Source organism: Alexandromys fortis, unplaced genomic scaffold, assembly GCF_014885135.2.
Source record: "Alexandromys fortis isolate MF-2015 unplaced genomic scaffold, M_Fortis_MF-2015_v1.1 scaffold_77, whole genome shotgun sequence".
NCBI classification, from domain to species: domain Eukaryota; kingdom Metazoa; phylum Chordata; class Mammalia; order Rodentia; family Cricetidae; genus Alexandromys; species Alexandromys fortis.
Genome location: NW_026067967.1, coordinates 2925559 through 2947804, shown reverse-complemented (window position 1 = coordinate 2947804; position 22246 = coordinate 2925559). Strand labels below are relative to the sequence as shown.

General features: G+C 47.2%; 2 protein-coding genes across 3 annotated transcripts in view; both read left to right on the top strand.

Moving 5' to 3' along the window:
* Me3 (malic enzyme 3) overlaps positions 1-22246 on the top strand; it is a 140682-nt gene that overhangs the window by 13653 nt on the left and 104783 nt on the right. The gene's annotated exons all lie outside the window — the stretch shown is intronic.
* LOC126508957 (ribonucleoside-diphosphate reductase subunit M2-like) lies at positions 18405-19688 on the top strand. Its single transcript, XM_050154477.1, has one exon. It carries the CDS (start codon positions 18457-18459, stop codon positions 19627-19629), a length of 1173 nt encoding a protein of 390 aa, XP_050010434.1. The 5' UTR covers positions 18405-18456; the 3' UTR covers positions 19630-19688.

Genomic DNA, 22246 nt, shown 5'->3' with positions numbered 1-22246 from the left:
GAGAGAGAGAGAGAGAGAGAGAGAGAGAGAGAGAGAGAGAGAAAGAGAGAGAGAGAGAGACCCACATGCATGTACACAGAGACAAAAGAAAATGGAAAGAATGTTCATAACTAAAAGTGCAGTCCCCCCTCCACAACTTTTCTCTATTTTTTCAGAGGACTTGGGTATAATAAAAGGACTTAGGGCTCATGTAATATGAACCTTTCACAAATTTAGGCCTCCACAGGCAAAGTGTTGCCACATTCTCCATCGGGTTGAAGTTTAGCTTGCCTTTCTCTCTGCCAAGTTCTAGTTTGTCTTTATGAACCATGGTTCCTGGAGAACAAAAATAGAAAGTCAGAAGCTTGCAGGAATGATGTTCTTGGCGACTTCGACCAAGTATCAGCTATTTGCCTAAGTAAAAGACTGTTTAAAGATCTTTTGTAAGTCAAATTTTAAGAGAACAAGCAATAGAGATCCCATGTCTGTTTTTCATGCATTTTTTGGTATTATCTAGAAAAGGTTGTGTGTCACATGGTATGTTTCTAAACCACTGTGCCTAGACAATACAGAAAGTTCAGCGATGAAACAATTCCCAGAATAAAATACTCTGGTGTTTTAGTCTTACAAGCTTGCAATTGCACAAGATCTTTGATTTTAAAAACACCACGGGTTCCAAAGTCTTTGATAGTGTGTAACTCATTGTAGAATAAGACTGTTGTGGTTGACTTTAATTCATACCCTCTTCAAAAGAACATTTTATAATGGAATCTAACACTATAAACATTTCATGGCATTGTGGCTTCGAATAAGGGAATCTGTAAACGTGTTTGCTTCCATTTAGCTGACGGTCTGCAGATGTGAAGAACCCGAGGGTTCATTCTGTACATGGGGAAATGCTGCTTTTATCGTTTGCCTGGGAAGTGGAGTTTCCATCAGCCCACTCAGAAAGAGATGCTATGCTAATATTTTTGTTAAATAACCTTCTCCATAGCAGTCCCCTTTATTTTTGTGTCATAATTCTCTTTTATAATGGTCTACACTACTTCATTGGTTTTACTATTGTTTTCTTATCAGGAGAGTCAAAATAAAAATTTTCTTTTACTTTCATATTTTCTACTTGATGCAAGGACATAGTATTTCGTCCAGAAAATTGCATCAAGATTACTAAAAATTGTGCTCTCTTTCCCTCCCTATTTGTGTGTGTGCATATAAACATATATATATATATGTATATATATGTATGTATATATATATATATATGAATGTGTGCACACATTGAGGATGGAAAGTTGTGGCCTCACTGTGTAACTCAAGCTAGCCTCAACTCTCTATCCTCCTGTCTCAGCTTTCCAGGTTCTGTGATTATAGGCATATGTCATCGTGCATTCTATGTATTTTCCACATCTGTTTCCATTGACACCAATAAAATAGAGAATGGGTCATTACGTGTGCCTTACGAATGCCCTAATTGTTAATATGATGACCCCTATCTCTGGGGAGCTAGAAAATTACCATGTTTCCCAACGGGAAGCTGAGAAAAGGGGTACCATCCCGGAGATGAGATCCTGGGACTGGGGGAGAGGGAATGATGTATCTGGGACTATTCGTCACTGGTGGAGACAAGAAAAGAAGCTGAGCAAAAAGGCGTGTCAGTGGTATAAGCTAAGAAGCATTGGGCTGCATGTTACTGGAGGCATAACTGAAGGTAGAGCATGTCCGACAGTGAGAGAGGAAGAGGGATAAGAACGAGGTGTGAGACCTGCAGCCGACCAGGGTCAGAGCAAGGGACTGTGGAGTATGAATGTGAGTTTGTTACTTCAGTGCATCTTGACCCTGCAGGAGCATAAGACAGCTTCTTTAAACACACACACACACACAAGCACGTGCACACACACGCGCAGAGAGAGAGAGAGAGAGAGAGAGAGAGAGAGAGAGAGAGAGAGAGAGAGAGAGAGAGAGAGAGAGAGAGAGATTGCAGCCTGCACAGTCAGTGTGGAACAGCATTAACTGGGGTAAAGCTCCCTGGCCTCTCTCCTCCATCCACTCTGGTTGCCTCTTACATTAGAATCCAACATGCTCCAGGACGTCACCAAGCATAAATTCTCCTCTGAACCAGGAGACAACCTAGAGGGAATCGGACTGAGCCCTGGAGGGCTATCACACGACCTGACTGCTGTCCCTTTTTCCTCCAGCAAGGACCTGTCGGGTGATTGTAGTTAACCCTGCCCATCTCTTGCTAGCGAGGGCATGATGGAAACCTTGTTGGAAACCTGTTCTTGTCAGAGGCTGGGCCTGAGGCTTCAGGTCAATTCTGGCCCCACCCACTCTTTCTGCCCAAATCCATATTCTGGTCACAAATCTAGAGGGGAATTCTGATTAGAATCAGGTCAGCTCCATCAATTTCCTCTACATCCACTAACTGCAAGCTGCCCTGGACTACCCTGGTGCTGTAGCGATTAGAGCTATGTAAAACTGAGAAACTGTTTATTGCCTACTTAGGGAGAGAAATATCCTGGTTTCTTTTCATGAAGCCTCCTGCCTAAGTGTGGAGCTTCATTTTGAATCCCTTTAGACTCTCGATTTAAAGAAAACAATAGATTTCTGCTCAGAATCATCAAGACTCACATAAATGAGACTGTAAGTCACTTGCTCCTTTGAAAGGACATTCACTTGAGTGCAGACCGGCCAAAAGCTCAGATTCAGTTTTCAGGACAGGCTCCTCCCCAGGGTCCCTGAGCCTTTGCTGTGCAGGTATCCCTTACAGTCCAGATTCAGATGCTGAGATGTATATTTCAGGCCAGCGGGAGAACAACAACCTGTGGGGACATGTTTATCCTTGGGATAAGTACTTGGGTGGGAGCTTCGTGCTTCAAGACACCGAGCACTGATTATAAATAGAAGCACTCTGCTGCGGTTGGATCATTTCTTATTTCTTCTCCTGATATATCTAGGGAGACTCGGCCCAAGTGTTTCCACTGCTAAAGGAAAGGTCTTCCTTCATTCTTCAGCACTCTTTCAGGCTCAGCAAGAATGGGAATTTTATGATTAAGAAAACAATAGCAACAGACTTCTATAGGAAGCAGCTGACCTCCGAGACACAGTGCTAAGCAGTAGAGAAAGAAAACACTAACTATGGATGAGCGGGCTGACTCTCAGGCTCACCTGGGGACATCGCTTGCTGGTGACAGGCTAGTCATTGCCAAGGCTCCTTTCAATGTAATGTCCTCTTAGAGATAGGGAGTGCACTCTGCTAGCGACTTCCTGGGGGGCTTTCGGGCCTTGTTTGGGAGCACAGCCTCTCATATTCTAATGGAGTGAAGTGGACTAAGCAAGGGAGGCTGCCCTTGCTGTGAAATCCAGGGGTTTTGGGCTTGTATCCTGACATGCTACATCCTGGCTCTGTGGGCTTGGGAAGAGCTACCTGATCGGTCCTGTCCAAACTTTTTTGTCTGTGAAGAAGTTGGACAACCCCAGCCTCCTAAAGTAGTAACATCTGTCTGAAATGCTCACTCAAGGCATCTAAAGGATGGCGGGCTCCCAATGAGTCTGATTTAACCTCTGGTCCTTTTACAAAGACTGACATTGTATTAGTAAGAGTTTCGGGAACTCTGAGTTAGGAAAGTAGCAGGGTGGGTAGGATGCTTGCCTAGCACGCATAAGATCCTGGCTTTAATCCACAGTACCACCGGCCTGTAGTCCTAGCACCCAGGAGGCGGAGCCTGGACAATCAGCGATCCAACTGAGCAGCTGCACTGTAAGTCAGAGGCAGTCTGCCCTACATGAGTTCTCCCCATCATTCCAAGCATTTCTGTCCTTTTTTGAAGAACAGTTTCAAAATAAAATAAAGCCATAAACATTTAACTTGTTTTTATTCCTTGCGATGTGTGCTGTGAATCATCACCGTTCTTTCTTTTTTTTTTTCTTTTAAAAAAAAAATCCACAGTAAACGCTAATTTCCTTTCACGTGTTAATTTAGAAGTCTGTTTACAGAAGGGAACACAGTTGTCCTGCACCCAAGCTTCCTGCCCCTGGCTGTGCTGCCTGGGTCTAGGCAAAGCCACACAGCCGACACTTACAGTGTTCGGGAGGAAGAGGAAGTTCCCAGGGGCACCACCTTGCAGGCTATGAATACTTCATCACCTCTAGCTCTGGGTTTGACGTTACCCTGGAAATGCCAAGCCACTTGGGTTTGCTGCGTCAGAGGAACAAGAGGACACGACATACCTAAGAGACCATCTGTTGGAAGCCGGAGCCAGGCCAGGGAGGCTCCTGTCAGGACACAGACCACGGCGTCACAGTCGACGCAGAGTGAATTAGCAGGTTCTGTGCATGTGTTCACACCTGTGCACACCTGTATGTGTTCACGCATTCACACATGAATTCACTACCATCTCTGCATCTTGAGCCCAGCCTCTGGTATCATCAGACTCCCTGCTTAGTGCTTGCCTAGGAAGGTTCGGAACCCTCTCCTTCCTTCCGGTGGGCGTTTCCAAATTCTTCATATTCACTTCCCTGTCTCCAGTTTCTCCCACTCCAGGCTCAACTTCTACTTACCTCTAGCAACTTCCGGTTAGAGGGTGCTCTACCAGATATGATCTTAAAAACATGACCCCCCCCACCTCACCTTCTAAGAAAGGTTTCTGTGACTCTCTTTCTCCTATACTACAAAAGTCAGAGCCCTCGACACCATCCATGGCTCGTCTGAAGCGGAGGCGCAATCTAGCTGACATCTCTGTGGATTCCTAGCTCTTGAGCGCACCAAACTCATAGTTTCTTTCATCTCCTTCCTTCTCTTAAGCTGACAGCCCCGGATCAAATACCTGGGGTTTTGCACTTTGTATCCACGTGCATCCCACTCCAGTCACCCTTATCGCACTTCTGAGAAGCATTTTTTCTTTATTTTTGTCTTATGCCCTAAAGAGAGTGCCATTTCTATGGCATTTTGCAGCCCTACAGATCTGGGCAATGGCTTCACGCTCATAGCAGACTGTACGAGCTTGTAGATGAAATAATGAGGCCTCCCTAAATGTCCCTGTGGAGATTCTCATTCTATACACCACCACCCTCTGTCAGTCTTGAAACCGATTGGAGGTTCTAGATAGAGACGCCAGGGTTGACTTTCCATTTTTGTTTCTACCCCATTTCCTACTTCTTTCCTCCTTCCATATATTGAGGACAAGCTTCTCCCTCTCTCTGAAAACCACTCCTCTGGTTTCTCTAACAGCCTCGTTGTTAGACTCCACTCTACCATTTACCAACGTCTACGTAGCTTACGGGAAGAGTAATTAAAGGAAAATATAAATTAACATTCTTAGGAACACCTTCCTGCCGTCTTTTTCACCTAATCCCCTTTTAAGGCAGTCATTTGCCATTTCAATTTTTCTTTTTTAGGATGAAAAGGTTCAGGATCTGAAAAGTAAACTTAACTTTCCCAAGACCGTACATACACAGCAAACAGAAATGCCAAAGTACAGACAAATAGCTCTGAGTTCAAAATGTGTGCATATTCTACTTAACAATATCCTCTCTGAGCCGCAGTTTCCCTTTCTGAAACCTCACAGGAGGTAGGGAATCGTGGCTGTTGCAGGCGTCTCCGGGTGTGGGGGCTGTTGTCACACTGGGCTTTCACTGGAGTGACGTCTGTGATCAGCACTGGCAGTGTGGTCAGGCAAGGCTCTGCTACCCCGATCGAGGCCATGACCTTGGTCCTTCTCTTTATAAGTGTTTACTTGGAGCCGCACAGTGCCCTAAAAGCACTTCACAGATGTTATCTCGCTTTACAGCTTATAAAATCCACAAGGGGAATATGCAATAATTGCTCCCATGTTACAGGTTAAATACTCCCCTGAGATGCAGAGAAGTAATGTGTTCCTAGGTGGTACAGAGATTTTTAACCCTGTAAGTCTCAGATCAGGCATCATAAGCCCCAGCCACGAAGCTCAACCCATTCCACCCACCCTCAGATGCTTGAGTTCCGGGCCCTCAGGGTCCCAGGTTCCCAACTGGTCTTTGCCATCCATGTCTGACACCGTGCGTATTGTAGCTCCAAGCATTCCCCACATACAAGACCATTTATGGCAAGACAGATCCGGAAGACCCAGGGAGAGAAATTATCAAGCCAAAGACCAGAGTTCCAGTTCCAAGCTCTGCCAATTAGCAGACTGTGCCCACTTTCAGCCTCAGTAAATGAATCCTTGTTTCTGGCTGAGCATAGCATCATCCACCTTCTTCAGCAAATGACACATTTTGGCCAGCAACACAGGTTCTTGTGTCTCGATTCAACTACTATAATAAGAATATGGGGCCACAGCCTTGGTGGGCAAAACAACAGACTGGCGTGTGGGATCAGGGTGTCTGTGTGGCTGAGTGTGAGCGAGGGTCCTCCTCCTAGATCCCTCTCACTATGTCCTCACGTGACCTTCCTCTGGTATGTAAAGATGTTCAGAGAACTCCATCACCTTGTAAGGATACAAATCCCAAAGCAAAACCTGCCTTCATCTTAGCTCCATTATCACCCCAAAACCCTGTTTCCAAATGCCATCACATAAAAAATCAGGGTGCAGCAGGTGAATTTGAGGACTATAGATATTCCGCCTTAAACATCTTTAGCGTGGTGGTATTTGTCTTCATTATGTTAATGAGAGGGCAGAGGGGTAAAGCTGTAGGTTAAAAGTGGATTATAGGATCTGTCGCCATGGTTTCATAGCTTTGGGGACACGTTAAAGTAACCTACAATGCTCCAAACTCCATGGGACGTTTCTAATTTTTTTTAACAGTGCCTGGTGACATCCAGAGCCAGCAATACTATCTTGCCCCCTCATAAATGGTCATTTGAGGTTCCTTGGGTTTTGATAGTTTTTGTCTCATGACTGCAAGTCAATAAAAATGGAGAATTCTGCCTAAATGAACTTTTATTGTCCCTTATCAGCAACCATAATATAAGCTTCTTCTCCAAGAGTCAGCTAGGAGTGTTATGTTCAAAGGGACCTAGGAGACGTTCCCCAAGAAGACAATAGACAAACCAGTTGCTATCTCTTTTTTTTTTCTTCTTCAGAATAAGAAACAAAATAGAGGAAGCAAACAAAAGACCCAGAACCATTTCCCAGCGTGGGAACGGGATCCTCTCTAACTCTGGCTCTGTGTGGTAGACAATGCCCAGGGCACAGGAGTAAAACACTCCCAGACACCCTTTGCTTGGCAGGTGGTTTATTTATTTTAGAGGGCAAAGTAAGTTAATTTTAAACCAAAGTGCACAGCTCTGTTGTGAGGCAGGTAAGTGGAGCGTGGAGTAAGACAGAGCATCCTATGGTTTGTGAACTAATTAGAAGGAGAGGCCAAAGGTTTTAGATGTGGTCCCCAGGGGCATGTGTCCCTTACCTGGCGGGATCCTCGCTCTCAGGATGTCAGCACGGAGTCTGGGAGCCTGGGAGCTGCTCGGGATGCTGGCAGGTTGGAAGCGACAAGACCATCCTGACAGGGCTGGTAGTGAGGCAGGGACCCTGGGCTTTGCCTCCATAAATCCAGGTCCCAGTCGAGGAAGATTTGAATAAGAGCCACCATTCTTCTTGGGGTAGTGGAAACATCCATCTCTTTCACATTATATCTCTTTATCCTGCTTTTTTTTTTCCTCCTCTTATTTCCCTCCTTCATTCTTCATGCCCAAGATGGCTTTTGATATGAGGGAGTACATTGGGAGCAGGATGTAGGGACCGATCTAACAATATGCCAGGAGTACCAGAGCAAGCCGTTCCTTCTCCTCCTGCCCATCCTCCAAAGGTAACGAGGGGTCAGAGATCCAGTGGCCTGCTCTCTTCCCAGCTATGCCACCAAATGTAGGCCAACTGCTTAACTGTGTGGCGCTTAGACTTCCCAGCCTAGACAGTGGACGTGCAGCTCCACCCATCGCTGTGGTAGATGGGAAATGCGAGCTCGTGAGCACGGCTTGACGACAGAACGCATCGTGCGCATGGGCATTCACGACACTGCGTCGTGCTGTACGGCTTCCTGTGTTCCAAGCACCACCCCGAGTTTTGTGTGCGTGTTAGCATTTCACAACCCCCGATCATTTTGTGCTATTATCGTCCCTATCTTGAAGTTAAGGCCCAGAGAGTTGGAGAAAGTTGTTCAAGCGCGGCTGCCCAGCAGGGGCTCATATTGGAGCGCTCAGGCTCCAGGGTCTGTGCTCCTCACCCGTCTCCTCTGAATACCATTCACAACCACACAAGAAAGAGAAAGCTGCATGATCGTTTCTAGAGTGAAGAATTACTGCTTAGGTGTCCTCATGACGTCATGGCTTCCTTCTGTGTGATGGCCTCAGGCCGTTCCATTGGGTCCCGACAGCCTGTGTGAAGCCCACCTTATCTGGCTCATCACTGGTGTCTGTTCCAAGGCCAAGGCTCCTAAACTCTGTAAAAGTATAATCTGCCTCCTGCCAGCCTCTTTTCCAACCCAACCGGATGGGCACCTCTGTGCTTATGACTCCTATACTTTCTGCGCGCCCACACGGTCTCTGTCCCAACATCCTGTCAAAACCTGCCTCCCCAGGGTACATCTATCACAGTTCATGTGTCTGTGAACTGCCTGTAAGTCCCACACCCTGGCCTTGCTACTTGCTTCTCTCTTCCTATACCAGTCAGGCCCCGTGCCCTACCCTGAGACAGCTTCCAAAGGCTTTTCTCTGTTACATACTGTGCTCTTTGGAAGAGTCACAACTACTGCCTGTTTTGTATCTTAGTCTGTTTTCATTGTAGGCTGCCGAGAGTCTTTCATCAGACTTCTCCGGCCTGGCTCTCTGGCTGTTTCCTTTGGCCTGCAACTGAAGAAAGCATGACCCCTCACTATCGAGTCTATGCTTTTTTGTTTTTACCCTGATATAGTCTTCCTTTCTAAGGACCCCAAGAACTACACCCCCTGGTGCTTAGGAAGTCCTACAGCTCCTGGTAAACACATTCAATTCATGAACCCCTGAGTGACTGCAACAGACAGACATAGTCTTACCCTCTGGGTCCCCTAAGCACTGCCCTCTCTCACCCCTGGGTTCAGGAATAATCTTGGGTTCAGGAATAATTTTGGTCTGCAGGCCAGACACCTCTGTAGACTCCTTCTCCATCACTACAATCCCCTAAATCTCAGCATTCTCAATGCTGCCTGTACCCTCTCATTTCTCTTATTATATTCCTTCCCCGTGTTGTTACTGCCTAGTGTTTTAATGCTATGATAGCATACGGCATTAACCAGAAGGCCCTAGCACAAGCCTTGCTGTAGGTTCAAATTCTGGCCTTCTCCTGCCAAACAATGAGTGCTTGGGAAAATTCTGTAAGCATGCTATGCTCAACTTCTTAACCTACAAAACAAGATCAATATTGGAGTCACTGGAAGAATTAAATGACCTGAATCCTCTCCAAGATCCCAGGTCAGCATCTCATGTACCGGAAGTAACAAAATGTCTAGCTTTTGCTGTGCTGCGTCCTTGGTGCCATCCCCCTGGTGAGACCGTAAGCTGAATGGAGATGATGAAGTGGTTTTAAATGTCTTTGGGGAAGCGTCTGTGGTCAGAAAGTAAGAAAGCAAACGCTCAGCCAGGCTTGGTGGGGACTTAGTGGCCAGCACTGAAGCACACAGCAGACGCACACAGCATTTTCCTGTGGGAACCCTCGACATCCTGACTGTGTCCCTGGTATCTGGAGCTGCGGGGTGCTTCAGAGGAGAGTGACAAAATGCGGCTCTGCTGCGGTGGCTGACTCATGAATAGGAGGGCTGGGGGAGAGGAATTCTTACAACCCTTCCTTCCCATATGTTTCCTGCCGATACAGTCATGACCTGTGGTCTGCACTGTGTGAGAAGCAATGCCCCGTGTTTATCCACAGCCACTCAGGTGATCCTGACGGAAGCTTTGGCCTTTCCTGTCACTCACCACCTGGGTCAGCCAGTTTCCCTACTACCCAAGGCCCAGCATGGCCGTTCTGTGAATACCTCAGGGCCCTCGTCAGAGTCAATGTGAGATTGTCATAGTTTTGGCCGGCTGTCCAGTGTGTGGCTATAGAATCGATGCCTATGGTGTTGGAAGGAGCCTCAGCCTTCCAACTATGGGGTGTATGGAAACTCGTTATTTATAAACGTAAAGACTGACTGACAGAAAGCAGGAGAAGTGAGGGCCTGAGGACCAACTCCCAAGTCCCTGTGCTTTCCAGGAAACCCTTTCAATGCCTCTGCCTGGCTCTCGTATGAGGCCCCGGCAGACACAAGCCCAGGGAAGCAAGCTGCGGTATACAGCCCAGCGAAGACTGCTACTCAGCTCCACACATCAGCCGAGCTGACCTCCTAGCGCCTCCATTTGCTTCTGGCCTTAGTCAGTCTCTCATTGCTTCCCAAGCAACGTGTGAGGTTGAAGTGTTGACGCTGTCCCAGGAGAGCACGGATGCCTTTTCTCCCGGCATCTTCTAAACACGTCACTTTCCCAGCTACTCAGTCCATCCTACTGTGGCTGTAGAATCAGCAGTGCGTCTGAGCGTGAACAACAGCCCACAGTATGGCTATGGGCGCGTCCTTAGCCTCTCTGGGCCTCCATCTTCATCTTCGATATTCTGTGATAAAGAGATGATGACACAGTTACTAGCTCTCTCACAGAACACGCAACCAGTGGGGAGTGCAGCGCCCGTGGTTAGCAGTAGTACCGGCGATCACAAAAGCTCTCTCAGATTGCAGTATTTTGCCATGAGGTCCAGAATTCACAAAGAAGCTCTGCAAACAGTGGTTCCCAACACGTGACTCTCAACCCCTGTCACAGGGGTCCCCTAAGACCATCATGCATAACAGATATTTACATTATGATTCATTACAGTAGCAAAATTAGAGTTAAGAACTAGCAATGAAAATCATTTTATGGTTGGGAGTCACCCCCACTTGAGGAACTGTGTTGAAGATTAAGAACCACTGTCTGAAAACAAGACTCTGATTTGGTAGGTTGGGGAAGGTGCTGGAGCTTTTTGAGGAGTTTAGCAAGAAGATTTGAATTTACAACTGGTTGAGGGAGCTAACTTTCCTCATGGTCTATGGCTCTTGTGAGTGGGGATCTCTGTTTTATGACTTCTCTGTTGTGAGCGTGGCTGGTCTGTTTCCCTGTTGTGAGCGTGGCTCTGGTCTGTTTCTCTGTTGTGAGTGTGGCTGTGTTCTACAGTTTCCCTGTTGTGAGTGTGGTTCTGGTCGCTCACCCTGTTTCAATGCTCACAGGCTGAAGGCAGTTTCCTAAGTGGACTGACATTAGTGTAGGAAAACCCTCACCTGTGTCTCTAAGTTGTGGGTCCCTGTTAAGGAGCTACGTGCCACCGAGATATTAACGTGGGAAGAGAGGAATTTGGGGGAGCACGGAGACCGGAAAGCTGGACGTCAGAACTGGAAATCACGGGGTTCAAATCCTGGTTCCGCCATGACCTTTAGCAGATTGTTTATTCTCCCCAAGCCAAGCTGCAGGACCACAGTTTTCAAACTGACTTTTAAAAGATTTTGTTCAGCCCAACCCTGCAATTTGGCGTATATCATCCTCATGCCAAATCCCACTGTCCTCCTACCTCTGATGGTCCAGAACCTCAAGGCTCTAACCCTGGGGTGCTCTGCTGACTTAGTCCTTCACCCCCGCTTCTGTCTTGCTCACGCCTTTCTACCCTCCCTGCTGCGTGTGCTGGCAATGAGATTTCCACACCACCTTCCAGCTGTCTGCAGACTCTGGCTCACTCTTTCCCAGGTCCGGGGTGGCTCCTATCAGCATGATTAACAGCTCAAGCGTGTTTACCTGCATAGCTTCCCACTGACCTATGCGGCTCTAAGAAGCAAGACTTTCAGCCATTGACTATCCTGGCTTGGGTCTCCAGCGTGACTCACACCTCATACATGGATATTCCCAAAACAGCAGTTTCTGCGGAGAAACACTGCAGGTGGACATTCAAGGAAGATGCCAAGGGGTGTGTTTCCTCCAGGCCACGGGCTGATTCCATAAATGTGTTTCGTCCTGTTGGTGTTTCTTGGCGTTTGGAACTTGTCTGAGGCAAACACTGCAGGGGGCTTGGTTTTTTAATCTAAAACTGTGCTGCTCTGGAAAACGTGTATGCGGTGTTCAACTTGTGTTTCTCAAAATAAGCCGGGTGTAGTGGCTCGCTTCTATAAGCTTCCTGCTGGCTGCTGGGGGTGGTGGATTCCTGGAGCTCACTGGCCAGGCAGTCTACCTAAATCAGTGAGCTCCAGGTTCAGTGAGAAATCTTGTCAAAAAGAAGGAGGAGGAGGAGGAGGAGGAAGAGGAGGAGGAGGAGGAGGAGGAGGAGGAGGAGGAGGAGGAGGAGGAANGGAGGAGGAAGAGGAGGAGGAGGAGGAGGAGGAGGAGGAGGAGGAGGAGGAGGAGGAGGAAGAAGAAGAAGAAGAAGAAGAAGAAGAAGAAGAAGAAGAAGAAGAAGAAGAAGAAGAAGAAGAAGAAGAAGCAGCAGCAGCAGCAGCAGCATGAGGAGTCTCGCTTGCATCCAACATCCACGTCTGGTCTCCACACAAATGTGCACACATGTACCAATACCCACATTCGTGTATGTGCACACAAGCATGAGCACATAACAGAGAACAAGAGGGGGGAGCAAGGGAGGCAGGGAGGGAGGAAGGGAGGGAAGGAGGGAGGGAGAGTGTTACTGAGGCTGGCACTGTAGCATACAGAAGCCCTGGCTTGATCACCAGCACCACAAAGAGAAACAAAACCTCTGTCCACAGAGGCCAGAATGGCCCAGGAAGACATCCCCAATGATCTGCCTCTGAGACAACACAACCCACGATGTTATGAGAGACAAGAGGATAATATAAACAAAAGCCACTGAGCTGCCTCCCTCAGGCCCTGGATATTTCACTGGTGGGTGGCCCAAGCCTTCCAAGTGCATCTGTCTTTGCAAAACATTCCTAGCAAAGTGGTGTCAGCCAGGCCCTCCTGAGAGGAAGCCATGTGCCCACCAGTTTCCCTTTCCTGTTTCTTGGCGGTAGAGGAGGCTCCAGCCTCCGTCTGGTATACTAACAACATGACCAGGAACTCCCATTAGGACACCTAAAGGCTGTGAAATCCTCAGTTTAGAATTCCAGGCTTTATTGTCGGTGGCAAGCCGGTGTCAGCAGAGCCTGAGGTGCCTTTGATTCTGGTGCTGAAGCATCTTAGACTCAGTTTGTCAGGCTCCGTTTCTTCTTAAATGCTTCTTACTACCCCACGGTCATGGTTCAGGCTTAGCAGAATTAAAACTTAGCAGTTAAAACCCACTTCGTTATTCACATCTAATTTCAGCCGTGACTTTTCACGCGGCAAAACTTGTTAGGAGACAACTGGCGGTACTGGGTGGGTGATGAAGCCTAGCCAGCAGGGAGGCAGGGTAACTCTGAGGCTAACTCACTAGGTCAAAATGACTGCAGGGCTCACGACCTTGAAGGTCCCGGGCCTGTGACTTAAAGGCCAATCCTGACTCCTGGACGCCACCTTTGGAATACAAAGATAACCAAGATAGTACCGTTTGTGCTTATATTTGAAGGCTAGTAGCTGACTGATTTCTGCCAACTTGAAACAAGCATAGAGTTAGTTGAGAAGAGAGGCTTTCGGTGGAGGTATTGGCTCCATTACATTGGCCTATAGACAAGAGGGTGGGGCATTTTCTTGACAGATATGGAAGCCCACTGTGGGTGGTTATCATCCCTGATCAGTGGTCTTGGGTTGTATACAAAACCAAGTTTAGCAAGCTACTAAGTAGTGTTCCTCCAGGGCCTCTGCTTCAGCACCTGCCCTGGCTTCCCTTCACGATGGACTATGATGGAGACGTGTAAGCCAAATAGATCATTTCCGCCCAAATGGCTTCAGGTCAATGTCTTGTCACAGCACTGGGAAATCTAACTAAGACGGCTGGCATTCTATCAGCAAGTATAACCTTAAGCGGGTCTCTTTTTGCATTCCTACGCCTCAAACGATGAAAGATGTTGTAACCAGGATAAATTTCAGGTAATAGGAATTTGGCATCTCTACCCATGGGGGAAACGGGAGGGTCTGGTCTAAAATTTGATATTTAGTCAGCCTCCTTTCTTGAACTGAAAAGACTGCTTCAGTATTTGTTGCTTTTAATTGAAAAGCTTCTTTAAGAAAACAAACAGGTGAATGCGAACTCTGCCTTTCTCCTGAAATGTGTTTTGAAGCCCCACAGACAGAACCATGCCCCTGGGAATACACGCCCCAGCCGCTCCAAGTGCTACGACAAAGGACATGAACTCGGGACCCTAGACATTCTCATGACCTGGTGAGAGAGATAGGGTGGCTCCAGTTTCCCCAAAGACAAACCATTAGTGAAGTTCACTGGATTATCAGATGGAGGCCACAGTCGGCTCTGTCATCTTTTGGCTTTTTCATCCCCTATTTGTCAAGGGCAGAGAAAATGATACCTGAAAGCTCCTCTCTGTGTGAGGTTATACTTGCCCGAAAGTAGATGAACGGCACTAAGGCAAGAGACTGCAGAATTCGGTCCCCTCCCTTACTTACATCGGAGGGGCTTGCATAAGTCTGCAAATCCATTTCCTAACTTGGTTCCCTCAACCATTTCCTAAGATGGAATACGATGCCTGGACAGGTGACCCAGCACAGAAACATTAAGAGCTTCCAGGAAAGACTGTACACAGACCCTGAAACTAGCATGGTAGCTGTAACCCGGATGGCGAGACACACCTGTGGTCCTGGTGATGGCACACACCTGTAATACTGACGGTAGCACACATCTGTAATCCTGATGGTAGCACACACCTGTGATCCTAATGGTTGCACATCGCTGTGACCCTGATGGGTGCACACACCTGTGACCCTGATGGGTGCACACACCTGTGACCCTGATGGGTGTACACACCTGTGATCCTGATGGGTGTACACACCTGTGACCCTGATGGGTGCACACACCTGTGATCTTGACGGTAAAACATACCTACAATTCTCATACTCAGGTGACCAGGACAGGAGGATTACCAAATTCAACAGTCGTCCTTATGAAGTACGGGAAGATAGAGCAATGTCTTCAAATATTCTGCAATATCAAGTCAGATGCATCGTAGAACACAGGCTCTCCACCTCAACTTTGCTTTAGTGATCATTTTTTTTTTAAATTATCGCTAGGTTTTCTTGAAATACTAGTTTCATCTGTCACTCCAGAGATTCTGATTATTGGTCTGAATGTGGCCTGGGCATCAGTATTTCAGCTTGCCGAGTGGTTCAAATGTGTAGCCGGAACTGCAGAGTCGAGAAGGGCTGCTTAGAACAGGCATTGTATCTCAGTCTGTGGGCCCGGATCCACTCTAGGAGCTGCTGCCTCAGGAGCTGTTTCCAGAAGTTTCCAGAGGCACAGCAATAGTGGGAGGATGTTGGTGACAGAAGCAGCAGTACAGCTCTCTAAGGCCGGGAAGAAGCCCATCACAGCCATGGTCCGTGGTGATAATCGTAGGAGCCAAAAGGTGGACATTCTTATATATATGCTGGCTTGGAAATATTCTATGTGCTTAAATCTCAACTCTCCCACTAGAGTCAGTTTCTTCAGAGTGAGATTCTGGCACCCAAAGATATCTGTCATCGTCACCATTAAACTGCACACTCCAGGGAGGAGGTCTTTTGTTACTCTCCTTCACTGTCTGGGCAGCACAGCACATGGCTTAGCAAATGGTGACTGGCACAAACATTCCTGAGAAGGTGGCATTTTCAGTTTTTTCATTCCAGAAACCATTTTCTCCCATCTAAAACCAAGAACATGCTTTTGTGCAGTGTAGTTCAGGCTCCCAGGAAAGCTGGCTGAGTCTGCAGGCCACTGGGCCCGGGTTCAGCGTCAAGCGTTCTCTCTGTGCTCCAGGCACCCACGCCTCTGCTGAACACTCAATCTGCCTTGTCAGAGGAGATGTTGGAACACTCGCTGAGTCCTAAGGGCTGTGATTTTGAGGTTGATACTAAATCCTTCACCAGTCAGCAGAAAAAGCTGCCAAGGATATGTTTGCCAAGTGGCCATGAACATAATTCTTAGAACCTTTGGTAATTTCACCGTAAATCTGACTGAAAAAATATATTTGTGGTTGAGTCATGCAAGAACAAAAGAATTATACTTAATATTGATTTGCGTATTGGCAGAAGACCTCTTTCTGTTTGGAAACGGCATCCTTCCAGCCTTGACCACCACCGGAGCCAAGCAGATCTGGTTGCAGGGTCCTCAGAGCCAGGGTTCTGAAGTGGGGGTGCTGAGATTTGTTGAGCGTTTGTTGGATTCATGTAAGTCATTTTGTAAACATTAGCCCACTTAGTCCATGCCACGCTCGATTTCACTCATGAAGACATTCTCCAAGCCCACGCATGAGCCTGCGTTCCATCGGACTTGGAAAGTAGACAACAAAACCAGCATGGCCTCTGAGGTCTTCCACGGGCTCCATGGTTCCTTCCTCTCCGCCACAGCAGCTGTACAGTGAGCCTCGTTCTCTTTCAATGATGGCATTTACACACCTTTGTCCTTCTTCTGGAGCACCCTTCTCCCACCTCTCTCTGAGACCTGCAGTAGCCCTCTGCCTACTCAGCGCCCAGTTTTCCTTCCGCTCTCTATAACATCTACCAGGGCCTAGGAGGGAGAAAGAAACTACCACACCAGTCATCTGAACCAAAGGAATGGAGATAATGATGGCTTATTAAGATGTGTTTAGTTATTTAATAATGAGTTTTCACCATCTTAAATACTTTGATAAATTTTAAATTATTTAAAAAGGTGTTAAACAGGTAATAGAAGAGAAAAAAGAAAACTCCAAGCTGGGGTTGTGATGGAGGTGGGTCTTGTAATAATAAAGAAACTGCCTCGGCCCTCATAGGACAGAAAATTAGGTAGGCGGAGTAGACAGAAGAGAATGCTGGGAAAAAGAAGCTTAGTGAAGGAGTCGCCATGATTCTCCCGCTCCAGACAGACGCAGGTTAAGATCCTCCCTGGTAAGCCAGCTCGTGGGCTACACAGAATATTAGAAATGGGTTAGAACAATATGTAAGAGCTAGCCAATAAGAAGCTGGAACTAGCCGGGCCAGGCAGTGTTTGAAAGAATACAGTTTCCGTGTAATTATTTCAGGGCATAACCTAGCCATGCGGGCGGCTGGGTGCCGGGGACGCAGCCCTGCCACTCCTAATGCAACAGGGTTGACAAACATGATGACGAACCAACTGTGGACCAAATCCATTCATGGCCTGTTTTTGTTGGACCACTGAGCTAAGAACATTTTAATCGGTTCTTTTTTGCAATCTTTGTAAAGATTGTCAGCTAAAATAGCAACAATGGCAGCATGGGGCCCACAGAGTGGGAAGTATTTACTCTCTGCTCCTTCAGATGAAAAGCTCAGTGACTCCCTCCACCTCCTGCTCTAAAGTTTCACGAGGTGGCAAGTGTAGGAAGCAGCCGCCATTTCCAGGCAGTAAGCATTGGAATTATTAAAAGATGGAAAGCTAGGGAAGGGATCTGAACTGCGGAAACAGAACACAGCTGCCTGCAACAAGCATCTCGGAGGTGGGAAAGGCTAGAACCATCTTTATGGTAAGAAAATTGTGCACCCTCCTGGAATGCTTCCTCAAAAGGTAGCTATCTGCAGCTGCCGGGTGAAGAATCCTGCCTAGGTTTACTTACCACAGAAACCACCCAGGAAGTAGAACGGAACAAGTCGTGCCCCATGCCTCTTGCCTCCTGCCGCCTGCCGCCTGCCACCTGCTGCCTGCCTCCTGCCTCCCTCTGTTGGTCCATCTCAACAGAGCTAAACAGGGAGGCAGTCTGCAAAGCAAAAGTTTGGTTTGCAGGGTCCTGGCCCTGACCAATCCATGTGACAGGGATGTGGGTTTGTGAGAAAAGCAGGTGATCCAATAACTAGTTTAAGGCGGTTTCCTGGAAACCCGTGATGTCACCAGTGCCCTCCATCCTGACTTTATTGTACTATGGATGGTTTCTCTGCTAGGTTAGCTACAGTTAATGGAAATGCGGACAAGAACCACATCCCAGGGCACTTGGCACAGTTTTCAATGTTCGGCCTTCACGACAAGCCAGGGAAGAGTGAGATGCTAGCCTCACTTTCCAGGTGATGACATTTATACCAAGATAAAAATGAAACCATCTACTCAAGGGAGCACTCGGCTGGAAAACAAGCGCTCTTGGTGCAGGGTCTATCGTCTCGCCATGACACTATCCTGCCTCCAGTTTTCAGTTCTCCTTGGGAGTCTTGCCCATTGTCTCTCTCGGTCTCTCGGTAGACGAGGATGAGGACTGGGCCTCTTCCTGCTGACTAATGGATCCCCTCAGCCTGCCACAAGGTCTGCCAAACAGGAGGCTCTTCATAAATGCACGGAAGCAAGATCTGTCATAGAAAAGTTAAGGTAGGTGCTCCGGGTTCTAGTCACTCCGCCACCCTCTCCGTCGCCTCGGCCGCCGCCCTCGCTCGCCATGCTCTCCGCCCGCGTCCCGCTCGCCACCATCACCGACCAGCAGCAGCTGAAGGTGTCACCGCTGAAGCGACTCCACCTGTCCGAGAAGGAGAACACGCCCCCGAGTCTCAGCGGGACCCGCATCCTGGCGAGCAAGGCTGCGAGGAGAATCTTGCTGGACCCGGCCGAATCGGAAAGTAAAGAATCTACTAAGCTCAGCGTTGAGGATGAGCCCTTACTGAGAGAAAATCCCCGCCGCTTCGTGGTCTTTCCCATCGAATACCATGATATCTGGCAGATGTACAAGAAAGCCGAGGCCTCCTTCTGGACTGCTGAGGAGGTCGACCTCTCCAAGGATATTCAACACTGGGAAGCGCTGAAACCCGACGAGAGACATTTTATATCTCACGTCCTGGCTTTCTTTGCGGCCAGTGATGGCATTGTCAATGAAAACCTGGTGGAGCGCTTTAGCCAAGAAGTTCAGGTTACAGAGGCCCGCTGTTTCTATGGCTTCCAAATTGCCATGGAAAACATACATTCTGAAATGTACAGTCTCCTCATCGACACTTACATTAAAGATTCCAAAGAGAGGGAATATCTCTTCAATGCTATTGAGACAATGCCTTGTGTGAAAAAGAAGGCCGACTGGGCCCTGCGTTGGATTGGGGACAAAGAAGCTACCTATGGAGAACGAGTTGTGGCCTTTGCTGCTGTGGAAGGGATCTTCTTCTCTGGCTCTTTTGCGTCAATATTCTGGCTCAAGAAACGGGGACTGATGCCTGGCCTTACGTTTTCCAACGAGCTTATTAGCAGAGATGAGGGTTTACACTGTGACTTTGCCTGCCTGATGTTCAGGCACCTGGTACACAAGCCGTCGGAGCAAAGAGTACAAGAAATCATTATCAATGCAGTGAGGATAGAGCAGGAGTTTCTCACGGAGGCCCTGCCTGTGAAGCTCATCGGGATGAACTGCACCCTGATGAAGCAGTACATCGAATTCGTGGCGGACAGGCTTATGCTGGAGCTAGGGTTCAGCAAGATTTTCAAAGTAGAAAATCCGTTTGACTTCATGGAAAATATTTCACTAGAAGGAAAGACAAACTTCTTTGAGAAGCGAGTGGGCGAGTATCAGAGGATGGGGGTGATGTCAAATTCAGCAGAGAATTCTTTCACCTTGGATGCTGACTTCTGAGTAAACTGCCTGCTCTTTGCTGATTATTGTTCTCCCCTTGTCATAAAAAAAATCAGCAAAAGCAAAAAAAAAAAAAAAAGAAAGAAAGAAAAAAGAAAAGTTAAGGTAGCAGTTACTAGTCAAAGCGGGATTCACACTCCAGTCTGTCAGACCGCAAACGCCATGTTCTGCGCAGCCGAAAGTTGGTTCACACTCCAGTCTATCTGATGGCAATGCCGTGTTCTGCCCAGCTGTGAGTTGGTTCACACTGCAGTCTGTCGGACGTTCTGCCCAGCCGAGACCTGGCAAAGTAGAGCTTTGCAGGTTGGTGGCAATGAGCTTCCTGATGATGTGAGTGAGACTTGTCAATCATCACTGTCTTCTGCACTTTGAACAAACAATGCATTTTTTCTGGTCTTGCGCTTATCCAGAAAGTGTGATCAGCTATACTTCTCATTTGGTGGTCACACTGCATCAAAAAAATCACTGTGCTTCATTATTGGGGAACCCCCATCTCCAAAAACAACATTCCTCTACTTCTCAGGTTAACGACTGCTAGTGTCTAATGAGGACTTTGGCATAGGAATGGTGATTGTTGGGCCTTTTGTACCCAATGCTGTCCAAGCGTTTCTATTTCCTTCAGTGAGCATATTAAAGAAACACTTCATTTAAAATGCTGAGAGCAAACATTCCTCCTAGCAAATTTGGACGTAGCGGAATGGTACTCCCTCCCTCACCTCGGGGCAATGTGCTTGCTCCTTCCTTCATCATTTTCTGCCTCCTGTCTCGTCACTCTGCCAGAGGCCAGACACTTGCTGAGTTATGTGTGCCTTGTGTGTCACCGTTTCTCTTGGGGCAAAGCTGCCATCCCACAGCAGCGCCATGAGGCACCCCAAGATCTGATCCTCAGAGTGACCCATTTTTGGCCCTCTTCTGCTGATACTAGAGTAGGAGTCCACACCAAAACATCAGAAGGTTATATAGGAAGGCAGAAGTGCGGCAAATATAATCACGTTCATTCCCGAAAACTCAGGCCTGCTGATGAAATCTATTTAGTAAGTGCGCTGTGCTAAGTTTCCTACCTGGGAGATTTTCATACCAGAGAAACTGGTCTTGGGTGATTTTCTAGAACCGGATGTCTTTGGTGTTCTGAAAAATACCAGTGCCAGCAATGCGGTTAAATCAGAGGAGAGACTAGAGGAGGCCTCAAAGCTGTTTATGAAGTAGACGTTGTTCAGTCAGATAGTAAAGCACTCACCCAAGCCCAGTTTGGAGAGCCTAGGCAGGAGAATCATAAGTCAGAGGCAAGTATTAGCTTCACAGTGAGTTCTGGCCATGTTGGGTTGCATATTGAAGCCCTGGCTCAAGCATTTCCAGCAGAGGTCTTTATCAAGACCTCTGAGCTCTTGATAAAAATTCAGTTGCTGAGGCTATTGTTGTTGTTGTTTTGGTCTATTTGGTTGTATTACTACATAGCCCAAACTGGTCTTGAACTCATGGTCATCCTGCCTTGCTCTCTCTCTCAAATGCTGCGATTGTAGGTAGGTACCACTACGTCTGAAAAGTGCCTCATCCTTAACGGCATCAGAAATCACTCAGGTCTCTGAAAGGACCCACACAGTAACAATTAGGTACTCTCATCTCTCTAGAACACTGATCATGTGGAAACAGTCTTTTATTTTATGCATCCTATAACTTTGAAGAAGTTCTTGAGTGTGGCAGTTTGGTCCATGACTCTTTCTACAGTCATAACTGTCTACTATTGTGGGGAAGGATTACTGTCTTTGTTAATAACTCCCACTGGTAGCACAGTCTAAAACCAGAACCGCCGAGTTTCAATCCTGTCTCTGTTACAGACTTTTGCACGCTGTTGGTGGCCCTGAACGTTTCTGTTTCTCAGCTCTTTCCTTCAGTAATCTGTAGTTTAGAGCAGAGTAATAAGAAACCCCTGTAACAGGTTCTTTATCACATATCCTTCCACAGGTCCTACAGCTCCCCTATCACACTCTGGCCACACACACATCACTAATCAATCAATTACAGCATGGCTTCTTGAGCTCAGATGATTCAAATCAACACACAACATAGGAATCTACCAACAAGTTCGTGAAATTTATTCCCAACTGAAATGCTAGCATCTCTAGACTATGTAATCCAAAGAGTTCCTATAAACTTTAAAAATATAAAGTTCTTTGTGATGAGAAAAAGGAAATTTCATTTTTTGTTTCAAACATTCATTTTTTGTTTGTTTGTTTGTTTTGTTTTTTGTTGTTTGGGTTTTTTTTGGTTTTTTTTTTTTTTTTTTTTGGTTTTTTCGAGACAGGGTTTCTCTGTGGCTTTGCAGCCTGTCCTGGAACTAGCTCTGTAGACCAGGCTGGTCTCGAACTCACAGAGATCCACCTGCCTCTGCCTCCCGAGTGCTGGGATTAAAGGCGTGCGCCACCTTATAAGTTCCTGTAAAGACCCAGGTGAGGTGAGGGGCCTGCACAACTGTAATCCTGGCAATTTAGAGGCTGAGGCAGGAGACTTGTGCTTTTGAGACCAACCTGAGTAGTCATACATAAAACCAATTTACTGAACAAATATGATTGTAATCTGCTTTAATTCAAGTCTCCTCTGAGCTTCCCACTATGTCCAT